At 36.2% G+C, this 16,838-nt stretch overlaps 1 protein-coding gene across 1 annotated transcript in view; it reads right to left on the minus strand.

Annotated features, from left to right (window-relative positions):
- LOC139971492 (glycogen phosphorylase-like) overlaps positions 1 to 16,838 on the minus strand; it is a 53,633-nt gene that overhangs the window by 13,202 nt on the left and 23,593 nt on the right. The window contains exons 4-14 of the mRNA XM_071978022.1: positions 13,319 to 13,422; positions 11,903 to 12,034; positions 9,758 to 9,869; positions 8,025 to 8,107; positions 7,376 to 7,519; positions 5,922 to 6,014; positions 5,276 to 5,422; positions 4,187 to 4,350; positions 2,692 to 2,806; positions 1,910 to 2,011; positions 1,357 to 1,504 (exon numbers count right to left, since the gene is read on the minus strand). Of these exons, the coding sequence (XP_071834123.1) occupies positions 1,357 to 1,504; positions 1,910 to 2,011; positions 2,692 to 2,806; positions 4,187 to 4,350; positions 5,276 to 5,422; positions 5,922 to 6,014; positions 7,376 to 7,519; positions 8,025 to 8,107; positions 9,758 to 9,869; positions 11,903 to 12,034; positions 13,319 to 13,422 (1,344 nt within the window). The remainder of the gene's footprint in view (positions 1 to 1,356; positions 1,505 to 1,909; positions 2,012 to 2,691; positions 2,807 to 4,186; positions 4,351 to 5,275; positions 5,423 to 5,921; positions 6,015 to 7,375; positions 7,520 to 8,024; positions 8,108 to 9,757; positions 9,870 to 11,902; positions 12,035 to 13,318; positions 13,423 to 16,838) is intronic.

The following is a 16,838-nucleotide window of genomic DNA, read 5'->3' on the forward strand; positions in this document are numbered from 1 at the left end:
TGCAGTTTCTATTTCTCTTTAAGTAAGCTCTACTTAGCATTGTTATCCGTTGTGGATCTTTATTGGAATAAATACGAAATGTATTTTTTGACGCCAGTATTTTAACGGTAGGCCTAAGTATTTCTTAAATTGTTGACTGAGCTTCAAAATCCATTTTCAAAAAGTCTGTTTTCATGAAGGTTTTGTAAAATCGACATATAGCTAGGGTCGGAAAATATTAACGAAAGTTGTTCTATTATACAAATAAAATACATGTTTCTCGTACTGAGATCTGAAGGGAAAAAACGGGCGGCTATCGTTCTTCTTTTCAAGCGCTTATACTAGTTTGGAATATGTGGCAACCTTTACGTGATTTCAGAAATGGCTCCTGTTCTTGGAAAAATGACTCCCAGTCATTATTCATTTTCTTATATTAATGTTCTTATTATTATTGTATATTATTATATTTTTCATTTCACTATTGGTTATGATACTTCAGGTCCTCGGGAGAAGTTTGCTTTACGCTAACCGAGTTAAATAAATATACGGAGATTTGATCACGCAGCCCCCCCCCGCACCCCCTTGTGAAAGATATGGAGGGGCGGAAGTATCATTCCGCCCCCCCCCGCTTCGCTTTTCTGTCATCCTAAATCTGTGTTATTATTTATATATTACATAGAAACATAGTTACAAGATAGTTGAGGTCTTGACATGTACAGAGATGAGTTTTAAATGTCTTTTTAAGTCTTCCACTCAACACAGTACATGTTAAGAAGTCAATATCATTTCAGCTATACACTCTATACTGTCTTGATTGCTCATTGAAGTGCATATAATCCCTTCTGTCCTGTGAAACTGGTTTGATTAAATTAGTTCGCATAAGCGATCTTGTGGTCATTCTTATCCTGCTCATCTTACAAAACCTGCTCAACCATGTGTGGTATAGCCAGATAAGCAGCCACTTGGCAACAATTCAAGTGGAAAATTTTGCACCTTCGGTGTAAGGGGACTGTTTCCCTAATGACATAGTTGAAGGTGGCTTAAATTGTCAAAAATTGGTGATACATACCTAAGAAATGAGAAGAGATATACTCACACACATTGAACCAGCAATCCAGGTATCATTGGCTTTACCTTTCCAGTTCATTTACCCCGGTGTACCCCATACCAACATTAACTAACTAATAGCTGTCAATATCTGTTGAAAATTTGCCAGACATGTCTTAGACACTAAACATAACGCACTACTAAACATTGAGTACAAAGATTTATGGCAACTGTATATCTAATGTTTAAATAGTTTACTTCCAAGAGCTCTGACATTTTCATTATTGACTGAAGACAGCTGCATGTCTTAAAGACTCTACTATAACTCACTGTTATATAGCAAGATCATGTGTAGGCAGTTGAGCAGTTGGCGTTTATACTCGTGTATCCTCTTGACTTGGATGTCAAACATGGAGGCAGTGTTTAGCGTAATGTTATGGTGCTTCTGTAGATACTGCGCTAGTTTCATCTTGTTCTCCTGTTAGTCAAAAAAAAAAATGTTAAGAACGATATAATAAAATCAGTTTAGTTAAAGGATCCAAAAGTCATACATCAACCATTTGGAAAATAGTCAATGAGATACGAGAGAAAGTTCACCTCCTTCATAGCTCTGACATTTTAAACTATGAACAATCTAAAATAAACTTCACACAAATTTAGTTATGCTACCATATCCAAAGACTTTCTAAACAGAACCAGAGAGGTGCTAAAATAATCCACTCACATTAAGTATTTCAACTATGTAATGCTGCAAGACATATTTCACAAGAGTATTATAAGACTCCTGAAAAGAATGACCATCACCCCCCCCCTTTCACAACACCTACCCCATCATTTCCATGCCACGACAACCTATTTTCAACAAACGTCCATTCATTTGTACCTGTTTGACTCTTTGAACTGACTGGATGAAGTTAGTGGTGTTGGCATATTTCTTCAGTTCAGCTAGCAAGCTTAAGTCAGTGGTCCAATCTTCTCCAATCACCTGTTCCCAAAGAGAAGAAGGAGGTTCCCCTTTCAATCAGTACATACAACAACTATAACATATGAGGACATGTCATCTGCCTCTAATTTCAAGAAGTACTTGAATCAACTTTCCATTACAATATATATACAGGGATGAGCCTGGGTTAAAAAAAAAATCAAAGAACTTTGCAAAAATTGCAGTATAGGCTCCAGTTTGCGTATGTTACAGTGTGTTAGGATAATAGTTTTGTCCCCGAGGTAGAAAAGAAATCACAGATATTCCTCAAATTCGCGAAAAAAGCTCATGCATGTATATAATACATTCAATCGTAAGAGCTATTGAACAAATATATCTCCTTTAGAAATAAGTACCTTCTGATGTATTAACAATCTTTTGATACATCAAAACTATAGTGCCACATGTGAATTGTCTTTCCTGTCAATGACTATAAACAAGTCCCATTCGTTACCTCACCTATAATGACACAGCAAGATCTAAGTACAGACCATATTTGGTCTTATTTCATTGTGCGCTCAAGAACTCAAGAACAACACTTGTCAGGGCTGGTGTGCCCACATTACCTTAGCAATGGCACTCAGAGTCCAAAACTGAATCAAGGTTTCAGAACACATCTGGCTTTAAATTGAATTACGTATAACGAAGAAGTACATTAGAAATGGCTGAAGTGACCACATTACCTCTGCAATAACATCAGTCAGGCCAGGGTTACACAACAGCAGCCATCTTCTTGGAGTAATTCCATTGGTTTTATTCTGAAACTTCTCTGGCATCATCTCAAAGAAATCTTTGAAGCTAAATATGGAAATGATACTAAATGAAACATGTTCTTTCTTTCTTTTTCTCCTCAAAATGAAACTTTCCAGGTTTACAGGCAAATTTCTTTTCCTCTGTGGAGACTGACTGTAAATTTCCTAGGTAACGAACCAATTAGTGACCGGCACAGTAGAACAGTGAGGTACTTATTGCTATACCAATGTACTGATAAACATATTCAATCAATATAGGAAAGAAGAAAAAATTGTATATTTTAAACGCACTTAACATCAACATGAAAGATGCAATCAAACTGTAACCCAGCAATACAAGATTGGGAGGAAAAATTCCAACATTTTCAAAATAAAATAATTCTGATGATCATTTTTTAGATATCTTCTGTTTTGTTTTATCTTCAGCTCTGGTTAATTATTTTACAACTGATCAAGCAGATAAAATGGAAGAGTCAGACAGTCATGGCCAAATATATCCGTAAAGTCAGCTCACTTTATGCATATATTCAATGTTTTATATCCAGAGATGAAACATTAACCTGTTTGTGTTACTCGCATATCCATCTCTGCTTTGTAAATTGGAACAAGAACCTGACATGACACTAATACTATTACCAGCAGGTCCTATGAGCAGTAATTTAATATGTCTATATAGGGTAGGCACAATGCATGACAACATGTTAGTACCTGAATGTTATGTACATCCTATTGGTGTTTTACTAGTGTACATGTATCAGTTTTAGATGCGTCCCAGGTGATTCTCTAACTGAATCACCTCACAGTGATGTAAGTAATGTCATTACTTGTTGTATTTCATACCCATAATCTGGTTATTTGAAGACTTTGTTTGCCATGTAAGTGTGGGTGTATAAATCTAAAGTATGACCAGGATATTTATGCAAACTAACATTGGTGAAGGTGAGTTTCTTGTTACCTTTACCTATGATCATTAACCTTGCATATGAATAGCTGCAACCATGGAGGATATTATTGCAGTAGTATTACATACAGTAGAATTGATCAAAATTTTACAACAAACTTGTTCCTTACACTAAAGATACATAGGTGAGTTTCTTCTTACCTTTACTTTGATAATTAACCTTGCACATGAACAGATACAACCATGGAGGATCTCAATGCAGTAGTATTATATACACTAGGATTGATATTTACATCCTTGTCCTTTACATTGAAGGTACAAAGGTGAGTTTCTTCTTACTTTCGCCAACAATTACAACCTGCAAATTCTCATTGAAACTTAAGTTTCAATGAGATTCATCATGATATAAAATCATGATGATTTTCATTGAAACTGTATTCTGAACAACATACACAAGGCTTGATCAAAATATTGCAACAAACTACCAACCAAATCCCAACAAGCTGTTTTAAATGAAAAACTTACACCCTGCTCTTCAGAAGGTTTGAGTGGATTTCTGCTACTCCGTTCACCACGTGGGCACCAACAATGGACAAGAAGGCCATATTGATCTTCTTCCCATGCTCCTCCTCCACGATGGACATGCGACGCATGCGATCAGGATCTTCCGGATATTTTTTGGCGACTTCCTGATGATTGATAAAAATAAAAAAAACAGAATTTAAAATCAGAAATTTGCGGACAACTTTCCTGTTTCATGTGTACCAGTTGCCACAAGGAAACATTGGTTGAAGCAAAGGGCCAGAAAGAATCCATACCTAACTCTACCTAGCGTAAAATAGCCCATTAATATACTCAAACCTAAGACTTAAATGGCCTCTATACCCAATAAGTGCAAGATTGTGGGCTGAGTTTCTTTTGCAGGGTGGAGTTGGTCCGTAAAACACATATTGAGAGCCTCTGTTATAGACTGATCATGCACGAATCACGCAACGATACTAGTGTGACCTGTAAAGGGTACACACAAACTCAGACTGCAGCAAGAATTTGATTCTTAAATGAAAGGAGTTACAGAGTTAACATGATCAACTTTTAGATAATAAAATTTGATTACTCATATACAGTATTCTGTGAAATCTGGAGAATGACAGACAGATACAGTTTCCAGTCCTTGGCATCTATTGATAACAAACGATTTTCCACCTCTGCACATAATGACAGTGACTTTCTACTCATTAAGGTCCATCCACATACCAAATTTGAAGTTCGCCCATCATATAGACTTTTACTTATCGTGTTAACAAGTCAAGATGTCTCACACAAACACATATGTGCATGCATGACCAAAACTGCACAGATTTTCTTTTGCCTTCGCCAAGGAAACAATAATCCGATTTATTTTGGAGTTCTATACGATAATATAACTAATCACAAAAAACCTTTACTGTACCCACGTAAACAATAAAATTGAATCTTAGATGGAAAAGATGATCCATTTAGGGGAGTGATTGATATGAAAAACCTTGAAATATTAAAAAGGTTACAAAAGCAAAAACAAAAAATTTCCCTTCAATTTCCAAGCTGGAAATGTCAAGGATTTGATATAATACTCACAATAAGGTGACGACTGTTGATCTCGTAAATGATCTCAAGGTGACGAGGAAGTAATCTGTGGAGAAGATCGACTGGCCAGCGCTCCAAGGCTTCCGGTAGAAGAGTGTGATTGGTGTATGCACACGTACGAACGACAAGATCCCAAGCCTAGGACATAAGAATTATTTTTGATACAAAATGAGCTTTTGCACTACATCACTTTTTCCCAGAAATTTTCAAGTGAAAAATAAGTCAGTACAGCTTTTCCTTTATCAAAAAGCATTAAGATCTGTTGACCTTCCTTAATTCACTTTTATTTGTCGGAATAGCACACACACCATCATGTCAGGCTACAACCCTATACTGTTTCTTACAGAAATCATTTGTGTTTACTTAAATGCATCACACAAGTCAAAAGTTGGAGCATACTTCCGGCTTGGGAGAATTTATTGGAGTAATTAAATGTTAACAAAATTCAAACATAATAAGGGACGAAAGCCTTTGTCCTTTTCCAACCTTCTTTATGGTAAAAAGAATGTTAAAATATTTACACTGAAGTGGTCTATATACATTCCTTGAAAATGGGTAAAAATTGCATCACATACCTACCAAACTTAACACAATCTGGTCTTGTGTTCACATAAACTTTAATTTTGTGACAACTTACTTTACCCCACTCCAAGTTCTCGACATCCACAAATACCCTCAATAGTTCAGGAATAGCTAAAGCAGGGTGTGTGTCATTGAGTTGGAGAGCCACCTGGCAAGAAAGGAAATTTCAGTATTATAGCAATAAAGTCAAAATGTTGTAAACAAGAACATCAATTGCTATAGCATATTTACTTCCCATTTGATTCAATTAGCCTAGTTTGTTTATTCCAGTATTAACATGAAAAAAAAAAATAAAGATTTTACTTCACTCTTAAATTTCTTCACTCTTTGTCACCAAGAATACTTTTAAAACCAAATTTGTCACAAAAGGATGACTAACATGTAAACAGATATTCCAAAACTGTCAACAGAATGCTTAAAAGTGCATTTGTGAGGTTTTACATAATTTTTTACTATGCTGGCATCTCTATCATTTTGGCATCACTATTTAGCTCCTTTATAAGGATCAAGCTAAAAACTCTCTGTGAATTTCCCAATAACACCTGAACTAAACATAAAGCATTCTGTCAAAGCTGTCAAGAGTGGTTTATCTTCAGCTAGTTTTGTATGAGCAACAAGGGCATTAAGGTGCATCCGAGCAGAAATTAAACTCCCACCAGAAATTCTCACATATCCATAAAAGAGTTTAGTCAGGAAAATGGTTTTTCCTCTTTGGCAAACTTTTATCACCAAATGACACCAATTATGCTTTTCATGATAAACCTTTCTCTTTAACCTATTAACATGACTCACTAGATCATATCGTTCACATTATGACAAACAAACATTAATGTCATGTTAACTTTATAGCGAAGAGATTAGGCAATTATTAAAGCCACACACATACTGCCATGGTGCTAACAGCAAACTTTGCGTCACTTTATTATAACTTAAAGACATAGTCTGAGACTTTGAATGAGGGTGAACATGCATGGCAGTAGTGACAGAAATGACAGACAAAATTAATGGAATCCACTGTGGCTGGATCATATAACTGGTAATAACTTACACTTCATAGCTGTTCAGACTAAGAGATAATTATCTTCTAAGAAATTAACTTCCAATGACATTCTCAGGAATTATTTTTAAGGTTGTTATACAGGCTGTGATTTAAAGCACATCTAGCATTGTGGCTGCAATCATCTGATAAACTTGAAAAGCTCTCTAAATGGTTGAGAATGCCAAAACATCATCTATATAGCTTTTCCATTAGCATGACTCAAATGTTCCTATTCTCTTCTGATAAAAAGAGAAAACCATTTCGAGAGTCAAAGGACAGTATTGACATGTTCAATCAAACCAGTTACTTTCACTAATCACCCTCCTGTCAGTCTCACACAGTAGACTCCATCAGACGAGGGAAGACATACTTCTAACCCAACAGCCAGCTCAAAAATTCATCTTCTTTCTTGGCCTATACTGCTCAAATGTGACATAAAACTGATGCTTTGTTATAGAGACATAACTCACTTTGTCAGGGAAAGCCGAAAAGTCGGTCCTGACGGGATCCCTGCAGCCAAACTTGGATGACTTGAACCGTCTAACCACATCTTGCAAGGTGGCAGCAACCATGAAATATTCCTGCTTCAGACGCAACTCTTTGCCCTCTACCACCTACAAAAGAGAAGAGACCAATTCGTGCAAGTGGAAATTGTACACAGAGCAATTGTGAGAGATGCACACATAGCTAGGGAATATTTACAATGAGAAGGGCATTCTGCAGTTAATTGGCACATTACATCGTTTAACACAAGTCATCTTCTCCTAACAGTGTATCATCAATTGCCATATTGGGTCACACTCTCAGTTTGGAATGGCTAGACCTACCCCCCCCCCCCACCCTTCCGTCACTGCTCCTAAATTTAGCCACATTTCATCAAGTACTTATTTTCAAAACAAGGTTGTTGTTTTTTTTGTTTTTTTTTGTAATTGTACTGCAACCCAAAGGAATTATGCCATTTTCTGATTTGATATTGGATTAAGTATAGAAACTAGCTTTCCATCAGTGTGACCAATGATTAACATTAAACAGTTTTCCCTTAAAACAAAGAGACAATGCAGACAAGAATACATAAGGATGATAATTTATATATACGAAGGCAGTTAAAATGTTACTCACATTATCATTGGGATATAGCACCCTAGATATATTCTCAGCATGGTTTCTGTCCAATACAGCTTCAACATAATCCCCATCATTAACTGGATAGGGAATAGAAATACATACAGAGAAAGTTTACCCACACAAAAGAACCATGTCAATGTATGCATAGTCCAAAACTTACTGGTTTGGATATTTACCAGTGACGCTAAGGGGAAGCTCATCAGGAAAGACATACATTAAAATAAGTCAAAACTTTGCGTAATTGTCTGTACATGTTCAGTATCGTGCCTAGATAGACATTTAAATCATATTCCTGACATGCATATTACTCTAGAGAAAACACTCCATTTTGTTCTCTATAGATATCTCTTGTTTTTGAATCACTCTTTGAATTCCCAAGAAATATATATGCTAGACAGGGAAAATGGGATAATTCATGTAAATGAAGTGGTTATATCATATATCATGCACACTTCCTCCAACTTAAATAAAACATAGATCTCCATAGATACCAGACAGGAACAGCTTGGTTACGTTTAATACTGGATGAATAAAAGAAGGCTCCTTTCCTGTCTATGAGAGGTTGCTATGGAAACTTGTCAGAGCATCCATCTTCTGCATGATTTATTAAAAATGCTGTCTCACCCTGTTTGTGGGACAATACCTAAATTCTTTACACAGACAGCTATTCATCGTGTGTAAGGCCCTTTGCTTGTTTGTTGAAACATCCATCATGTACATGTCCAAATTATGTAAAATTCTTGATCAAAATGAGTCTGCAATTTCATAACTAAATGTTATGGCAGTTATTTTTCAACATTGACAAGACTGAAAATAACTTATTGGCCGGCAAAATGTTCATGCAAATTGTCAAACTGCTACGGCAATGAAATTTGCATAGCAGTAGTTACACACAGAATTAACACATAAAATCATATTCAAACATTGGTATGCAAAATTCAAACTGTCATATTTTATTCCCTGCACCGTACAATGTCTTTTAAAGGTTACAGTAGTGACAAAGACATCTGGCAATGTGGCTGCCCGATTCCCCAGAGAAATACACAGTCAACAGTTCACAAGAGAGAGAGAAAAGATAGAGATATCTAAACATGAATGCCTAATGTTCTGTGCCTGTGTCTTTCATCTACAGCTTGAACAAGATTAGTAAAAATTCTGTAAATTGAAGTGTTTATACAGTTTCTTAGCAAAGCAACGGAATATGAAACCTTCCATCCATGGGCAAATTTTGTTTAATGACAAAAAGGTCTTTGTAAACACCAAAAGAAAATGGCAGACTATGGGGGAGGATAAGCGTGGAGTGTTAGCCCAGTGGTTAACGCCTGTGCCTTCCAATCATAAGGTCCCCAGATTAAGTCACTCCAAGATTAATGTATGTCGTCCAGTTACAGAGTTGTTGACAATTGACAATTCATAATCATGGACGTTAATATGAATGTAAGGGACTGACTTCGGTCAGCTTGCAGCTTTGAGTTCCTGCTTGCAGGAGGATATAAATACATACATACATACATACATAAGCCATTTGTTGATTTCAACTGTACATAAGACATGTGTTCAGCCACTGTAACATTACAGATGCCACAATGTACCCAGACAGACGATGTGCATATATGGTTACATAATACATATGATGATACAGTACATATATGTGAAGCAGACAATGTGCCACCTTTAAAATTATTGGTGAAATGAGAGGAGAACAAAAAAACTTATTATCAACTCACAGAAAGTTAAATTAAAGCTGTTAGGTGACTTGGCAGACCAGAGTCGCATGGAGTTGACCGTGTTGTTCTTGTAACCAGGGGTTGGGCTATCATAGGGCATTGCAAATACAACCTGGGTGTGAAATAAAGAACATTGAATCAAACATCCACCATTTTAGTCTAGTACTGCAATTGTCATTCAAAACACATGCTAAACTGCATATAATCAGTTCACTTGAAGTATTGTATGTCTTCAACAACATCACATTCAGCATCTCATAATACTTCAAATTCATGATACTCCGACTGGTCAAGTTTATCACGCCTTGCTGCGGATACTGGTCAAGTTTTTCACGCCTTGCTGCGGATACAGGTCAAGTTTATCACACCTTGCTGCGGATCACAGAAACTGTCTCAGCCTCTAAAGGTGGAACATTTAACTGACAGGTAAACTGAACTCTTAATTTTACAAGAAAACAAGAATGCCACACTGCATCAGAATCAATAATAATAATAAACCTTACTGCTGTTAATCACTAGATAAATTTACCCAATATTACTGACAGCAAATAGTTCTAGAACAAGTTTCCAGTTGGAATCTTGAGTCAAAAAGCAAATATTATTAGCTATGATTACAAAATTGTCTCTATTTACCTTGAATAATTAAATTGCCACAGAAATCAATCGGTCATTTTTCAATAAACTTTCAACTGACTCTCTGGTCATATGGTTATCAAAACTAGTACTGTACAACAAGAAGAAACTTTGTATTTCCCTAGTAAGCCTGCAAACTGACAAACTCCTCTACATCTGTTTCAGCTCCATAGACATACACCCACCCGTTCCATAAATATAAACCGTTCCATAAATATGAACCGACTAGTGTTCCAAACTAATAAACGTGACAATGAAAAATAGCTAATCAAAGCCTAGCTGTATGAGACCTATTGCAGAATCTCTGAGATATTAAAGAGCCTCACAAGACACGACAAATGATTTATTAACCCCAGTGAGAAGCTAGAAAGAGGAAGGGCCATCTTAAGATTAACAATGATGAGAAAAAGACATGTAGAAAGGAGCCTCCTCCACAGTCCTCACTTCTGTCTTTCCCTTTATAGAAAGCTAATGCATCATGGGATAGAAAGCTGATGCATCATGGGATAGAAAACTAATGCATCATGGGAAGAAGAGATAGCACACTATATATAGACAGCAGTTCATGAGTACCCAAGCAAACAACTACAAACATTACTAATCAGCAAAATGTGCCGAGTATAACAGACAAGAAATCTACGACTTGAGGATATTCCATTGGGCGAGAATGGCACCAAATTAATTACATCATGTTAGTTGAAAAGTGCCATCAGATTTATGTTCCTTGTTCTACTTGTATGGTTCTTTGGAAGGTAACTTTGTTTTGCTATACAAACCCCTTATTTACTCAATCAAAATGCAAGCAACTGGTAGTCTGAGATTATCATCATGGCAAAGTTTCCTCAAAATCTTTGGGTTTTTTTTTACCTTGATATGTGATACATTCAAAAGTTTGGTTATCTGTGAATTGATTCTTGATTTTTAAGGCTTCAACGAAAAGGGAACTTTTTTTCTCTAACCAATGTTATCTTCCAATTCTGATAAAAGGATTTTCCATATTAAGTGTTAAAGACAATAATCGGCAAAATCGTCCTGACCTTGTCAGACACTATGCTGTGGACAGACGCATTCATTCATGATTTACTGAGAATTAATAAAACAAAACTTCCAAAGATTATCAATGCTATCAGAGTGTGGTTGTCACCGATTGGTGCAGAAATTACATGTTTTGACATTCAACCCTGGCTACCAGATGTCCCCTTGTCTGGGTTATAGGTCCTGTGTGTCTGACCTTTCTTGCACCTCAGGTTGGTGGAGATACAGTAAAGATATCATTTCTCTGAACAGTTTTAGAGATATTTTGGATATATAAGAATAATTAACAGACCTTTATGTAACCAGTTTCACATCATGAAATTGATAGAAATTTAACTCTGTGACTATAATGCCAGCGCCAGTATGGACGTTTACGTGCCAAATAACATTAGAGACAAAATTTGGTCATTTTGTTTGAATATTTTATAGAAGTCACATTTAACATGAACAGATGGAATACTAAAGCAATGCATGTACCTGGGTGTTCACCCACGCCACCTTGCCATCCTTGTGCTTTGTGTTACCGTAAAAGTTAATCGGGATCATGTACTCCGGTCTGGCTTTCTCCCAAGGGTTGCCGTAGCGCAGCCAATCATCAGGCTCTTCGTGCTGTGTGAATAGGAAAGGCTTTAAGTATAAGATAATAGGCCATACATTTACATTTCCGAGGCTTGAATAATATTAAGCCATACATTTACATTTCCCAGCACTGCTAAACTGTAATACTTAAAATGACACGTTAACGCTGAGGAGGTTAATTAAAAAAAAACACAAAACAAAGGGAAGACGAGGAGAATGACACCAGCCATGGCATTGAATTGGCAACAAATATGAAAGCCAAATAAAAAAATAACATGATTAGTATTCATTATGTCACTATTTGCTATTAAATTTTACAACAATAACAATCATCAATGCTATTAGGTATTAATATAGATCTTAGGGTGTATATAAAATGAAGTTCATTATGTTTTTTATGTGCAGCATAAGTTACATTGTATTGCACTAAAATTGTAAAACTAAATCTTCCAATAACTAAGGAAGTAGTCTAATGGTTTCAACAACATAAATCTCTTAGTTTGATTTATAACGGATATGGGTATTCAACTTATGTGCTTATCTCTTAGTTTGATTTATAATGGATACGGGTATTCAACTTATGTGCTTATCTCTTAGTTTGATATATAATGGATATGGGTATTCAACTTATGTGATTATCCCTTACTGTAGTTTGATATATATGGGTATTCAACTACATGTTATTATCACAGTTAGGCTAATGTACATGTTATTGTCACAGTAAGGATAACGTAAATGTTATTGTCACAGTTAGGTTAACGTACATGTTATTGTCACAGTAAGGCTATTGTATATGTATGTTATTGTCATAGTCAGGCTAATGTACATGTTATTATCACAGTTAGGCTTAGAATGTACATGTCATTATCACAGTTAGGCTTAACTGCAAGGCTAAGTCCACAGAAGATCCATTTCGATCCATAAATGAAAGTGTGTATTTCTTTCCCGTAGTCTGTCTTGTGAGTGGTAGATATGGGAGGGAGGAGAAAAATGGGTGGTGTCCCTGAAGGAGGACTAGGGGGCGCAATTCGAAAATGTTTCCGGTCATGTACATAGTTTCAGGTAGAAAGAAATGTGGAAACGTAGAATTGAGACAGGTATGAGAAGAGCGAAGAAAAGCTTCAAAAATGAGCTTCACAAACAAAAGGAGCTTCACAAACAAGAACATTTGTTATGGGGTATTTGCTAACTGTGGGGATGTAGATGATTGGGTGGTTTATTATATGGGTTTGTATGAGTGATGTAATGTTTCGTTCCAGCATATAACATGTCAGCTATATAAGGTTATAGATACATTAAACAATTGTGATGTACCTGATGTCCATCTTTAATCTTCTGACTGAAGATGCCGTAGTCGTATCGCAGACCATATCCATACGCTGCAAGACCCAAGGTGGCCATCGAATCAAGGAAGCAGGCTATAAAGACACATGAGAGGAATAAAATTAAAACCTAGAAAGCCCACAGGCTTATCATTCATTGTATCCTTTGATTTGACGTTTGATATAACATATACCCACATGGTTTCCAGGTGATGACCGTTGATGATTTCAACTGTTAACCTGTGAATTTCAAGTACAAACTTTGTGCAAACTTTTCATAATTTGGTGTTATTACATTTATAAGGAATAAGGTTGTCACACTCTGACCTCTGTTGACCTCAACTAACATTTACAGTTCATAGAGAAAACCCTCGTACAAACATTAACGGAGGTTGACATTTATCCAAAGGTGTAAATATTAGGTCAAACACATGCTAGGATGACAAAACAGAATTTTGGTATTTCTCATTCAAGACAGTGGAAGGGACACTTCTCCCTCCCTAGCTGACACATATCATCGCCTTCCACTCCCTCTTTCACCTCTCCCCCCTCCACCCCCCTTATGCCATCGTCTAACAGTCCAAACCAAAGCATCCAACTAACACATATCTCTACCCTGTAGTTCAATTAATATACACCCTACCACCTTCTCCTTCCAACAGTCACTCCTGTTCAATTTCCTAGCTAAGATTTACTCTGTCCTCTCTATTAAAATTAACAATTTTTTTGCTCCTTTGTTCAACCCTTGGGGCATAATATTTCCATACGTTAGTATCATACAAAACATAATTCTACCACAGATGATGATGAAACCTGAAATAAAAGTATCAAATTTGCTGCAATAAGTACGCCCATGATACACGTCAGTTTCTTGACCCTGAATTTCACTGCTAGGGGGTGATCAGTACCCTAATGACATCCAATCAAGTGTGGCATATGTTATATGCCGCAATTCTATAATTACCTGCGTCCAAAAAACCCCAAAAACCCTCAAACTGAGGACACTTACAAAATTGTGTCAAATATCTTGGTCGAGAAACACACGTCAGAAGCAATGAAACGATAACAGGAAACTTATAACGGCAATTTTGCTCAATAATATCGATCCTTCCTACTGTACAGCATCAGTATTCATCCCTCTGTCTGCCTTATGGGTGGGTAAGAGATGGGAAAGGAACTCAATGGCTAAGATATTTCTATGCATACAACTTGTTCATACTTGCGGTAAAAAAGCTAAAATACAATGCGAATTGAAAAACTGGGATAAATTACATGTAAGTAAGATATCACATTGACAGAAAACTGTTAACTGCTTTGACTAACAATATTCCTTCCTTCCTCCCCTCCCTCCACCCCACCCCTTCCCCTCCCACTTTCCCTTGTTTCCTCCTGCTGAAAATTTCATTGTGCTGCATGGCAAACTAAAATGAGAAATATCCAGATGAAGATTTTAAAACCTGCAGACTAACAAGCAAACATGATTGAGCCACAGTGTGCAAGTAGAAGGTTGACTAACATATACATAGTTTTTATAATACTTATATAACATATAAAATGTTACATAAGTTTGCCAAAATTAAACAACAGTTTAAGAAAATCCAGACAGTTAATATTTATTACTTCATAGTTTTTATAGTTCCAGTAACACAGCAATAAAAAAAACAATAACATCCAATTCATTTCCTTTGCCATGTGATGCCATTGACAAATGAGACTTAAAACCTTGGTCTGAGCATGAATTCATTTGTCCCCCCCCCCCCATCACATCCTTCCCCCTTAATTGTTTGAATGTGTCCTGATTTGTTACTAGAACCGACACGAAATACTTGTAAATAACAGTATCCACCATTATAAACACATAATTTGTTTTACTTTGTCAAGCTCTTTTATTCACAGGTCTGTTTCTCTTGATCTAGAAACCAACTTTGAATCCCATGACAACTATCTATATTTAGAGTGAATAATTCATGTGTATGGAGTGATCAGTATTTTCTTCCCTGTAGTGCAACGTAGTGATTTATCACAGATTAAACCATCATGTATGGTCTGTTAGTGCAGTACCTTGCAATGCATTGATTTCATGCCCAAGGTAATATAAAACACACACTCCCAAATGTACACAGCCCAAGCACTGCAGTCTTTAGTTTATATGCGTATGTTAACAGTTCTACTGTAATGCAAAGAAAACATTCCAACGTTAACTAAGTGCAATTGGTACAAGTGACTTTCCCATGTCACCATGGCACTGCTTTATTGGATACAGCAAAGTGAATGTTTGATATTATGGTAATAATAATAAATAGGCACCGCGGACTCAGGCAGATATTGCTTTCAAAATAAAATATTGCTTTCATTTGAACAACAAATTGCTGTTAAAAAGCGTTCCAGAGAGTTTTAATAGACATGTGGTTATATAGTAAACAAATCATAATGCCTAATAGCTAGCAAAGACTATAAACAATAATAATTCATCTTAATAGGCCTGCCATCACACAGTCAGACAGATCTTGCTTTTAAAAGATTTTGCAGTTTCCTTTGCATCCACTAATTGCTGTTAAAAAGCGATCCAGAGAGTTACAGTATAATAGACATATTGTTATAGTAAAACAAACAAATTGTAATGTTTAATAGCTAACAAAGACTATAAACGGTAGGTGTAATTTCACAGAAACCAAGAACCAGCAGGTAGGAATTGTTTGAGTGGCTTAAACTGGGTGAGAGAAAGAGGGAGGGAGGGAGGGGGAGGGGAGGGGAAAGTGGAAGACAAAAAGGAACATAAGCTCTTGAAGAAATCTCCTAACCGTGAGTGAATAGTTCAATATAGTGATTAAAACACAAATCGTAAATCTCAAAACAGAAAGAAAAAAAAAAATCTGTTGTTAAACATGAAAAAACCTTTTCAACTGGAGTACAAAGTATGCATTCCAATGACTGGGAAAGAGAGCTCTATCCCTTTTCTGCATTTCATGAGCCACTTTCACTTATTCTTAAATATTGCTTGAAAAACTTTCAGGAGTTGAGAGCAGCTCCTGTGTTAATACCTCTGAATGTCATGCCTTACAGCCAGGATAATTTATATAGCAATATCTGCACGTAGTATATTCTACATGCACATTTAGAAAGATCTGACGTCCTTGGGACGATTGCTACGTTATATTGGCATGAACCTACCCGTTGATGAAGTAAAGCTAAAATAAAATTAATTATACAAGCAGCTAATTATGTTGTCTTGATGCTCTGCAGAACATACCCCCATAATTTTTTGGATTACAACATGCTTACACTATGCCAACAACTGTATAGGCTTATAATTTATTGTGGCTTATTCTCTCTGTATTTGTTTGGAAAATGAAACCTTGATTAAAATTTCAATTTCTTTATACAGGGGAAAGTAAAGTTACAAGTAGGTACAGTTGAACAACATATTTTGTGTTCATTGAGCACAGTAGATGCAAGAATGTTTGCAGACTATGGGTAAGGGTCTATTAGCCAATCAAATCACTGGAACTTTA

Source organism: Apostichopus japonicus, chromosome 8 (assembly GCF_037975245.1).
Source record: "Apostichopus japonicus isolate 1M-3 chromosome 8, ASM3797524v1, whole genome shotgun sequence".
NCBI lineage: Eukaryota > Metazoa > Echinodermata > Holothuroidea > Aspidochirotida > Stichopodidae > Apostichopus > Apostichopus japonicus.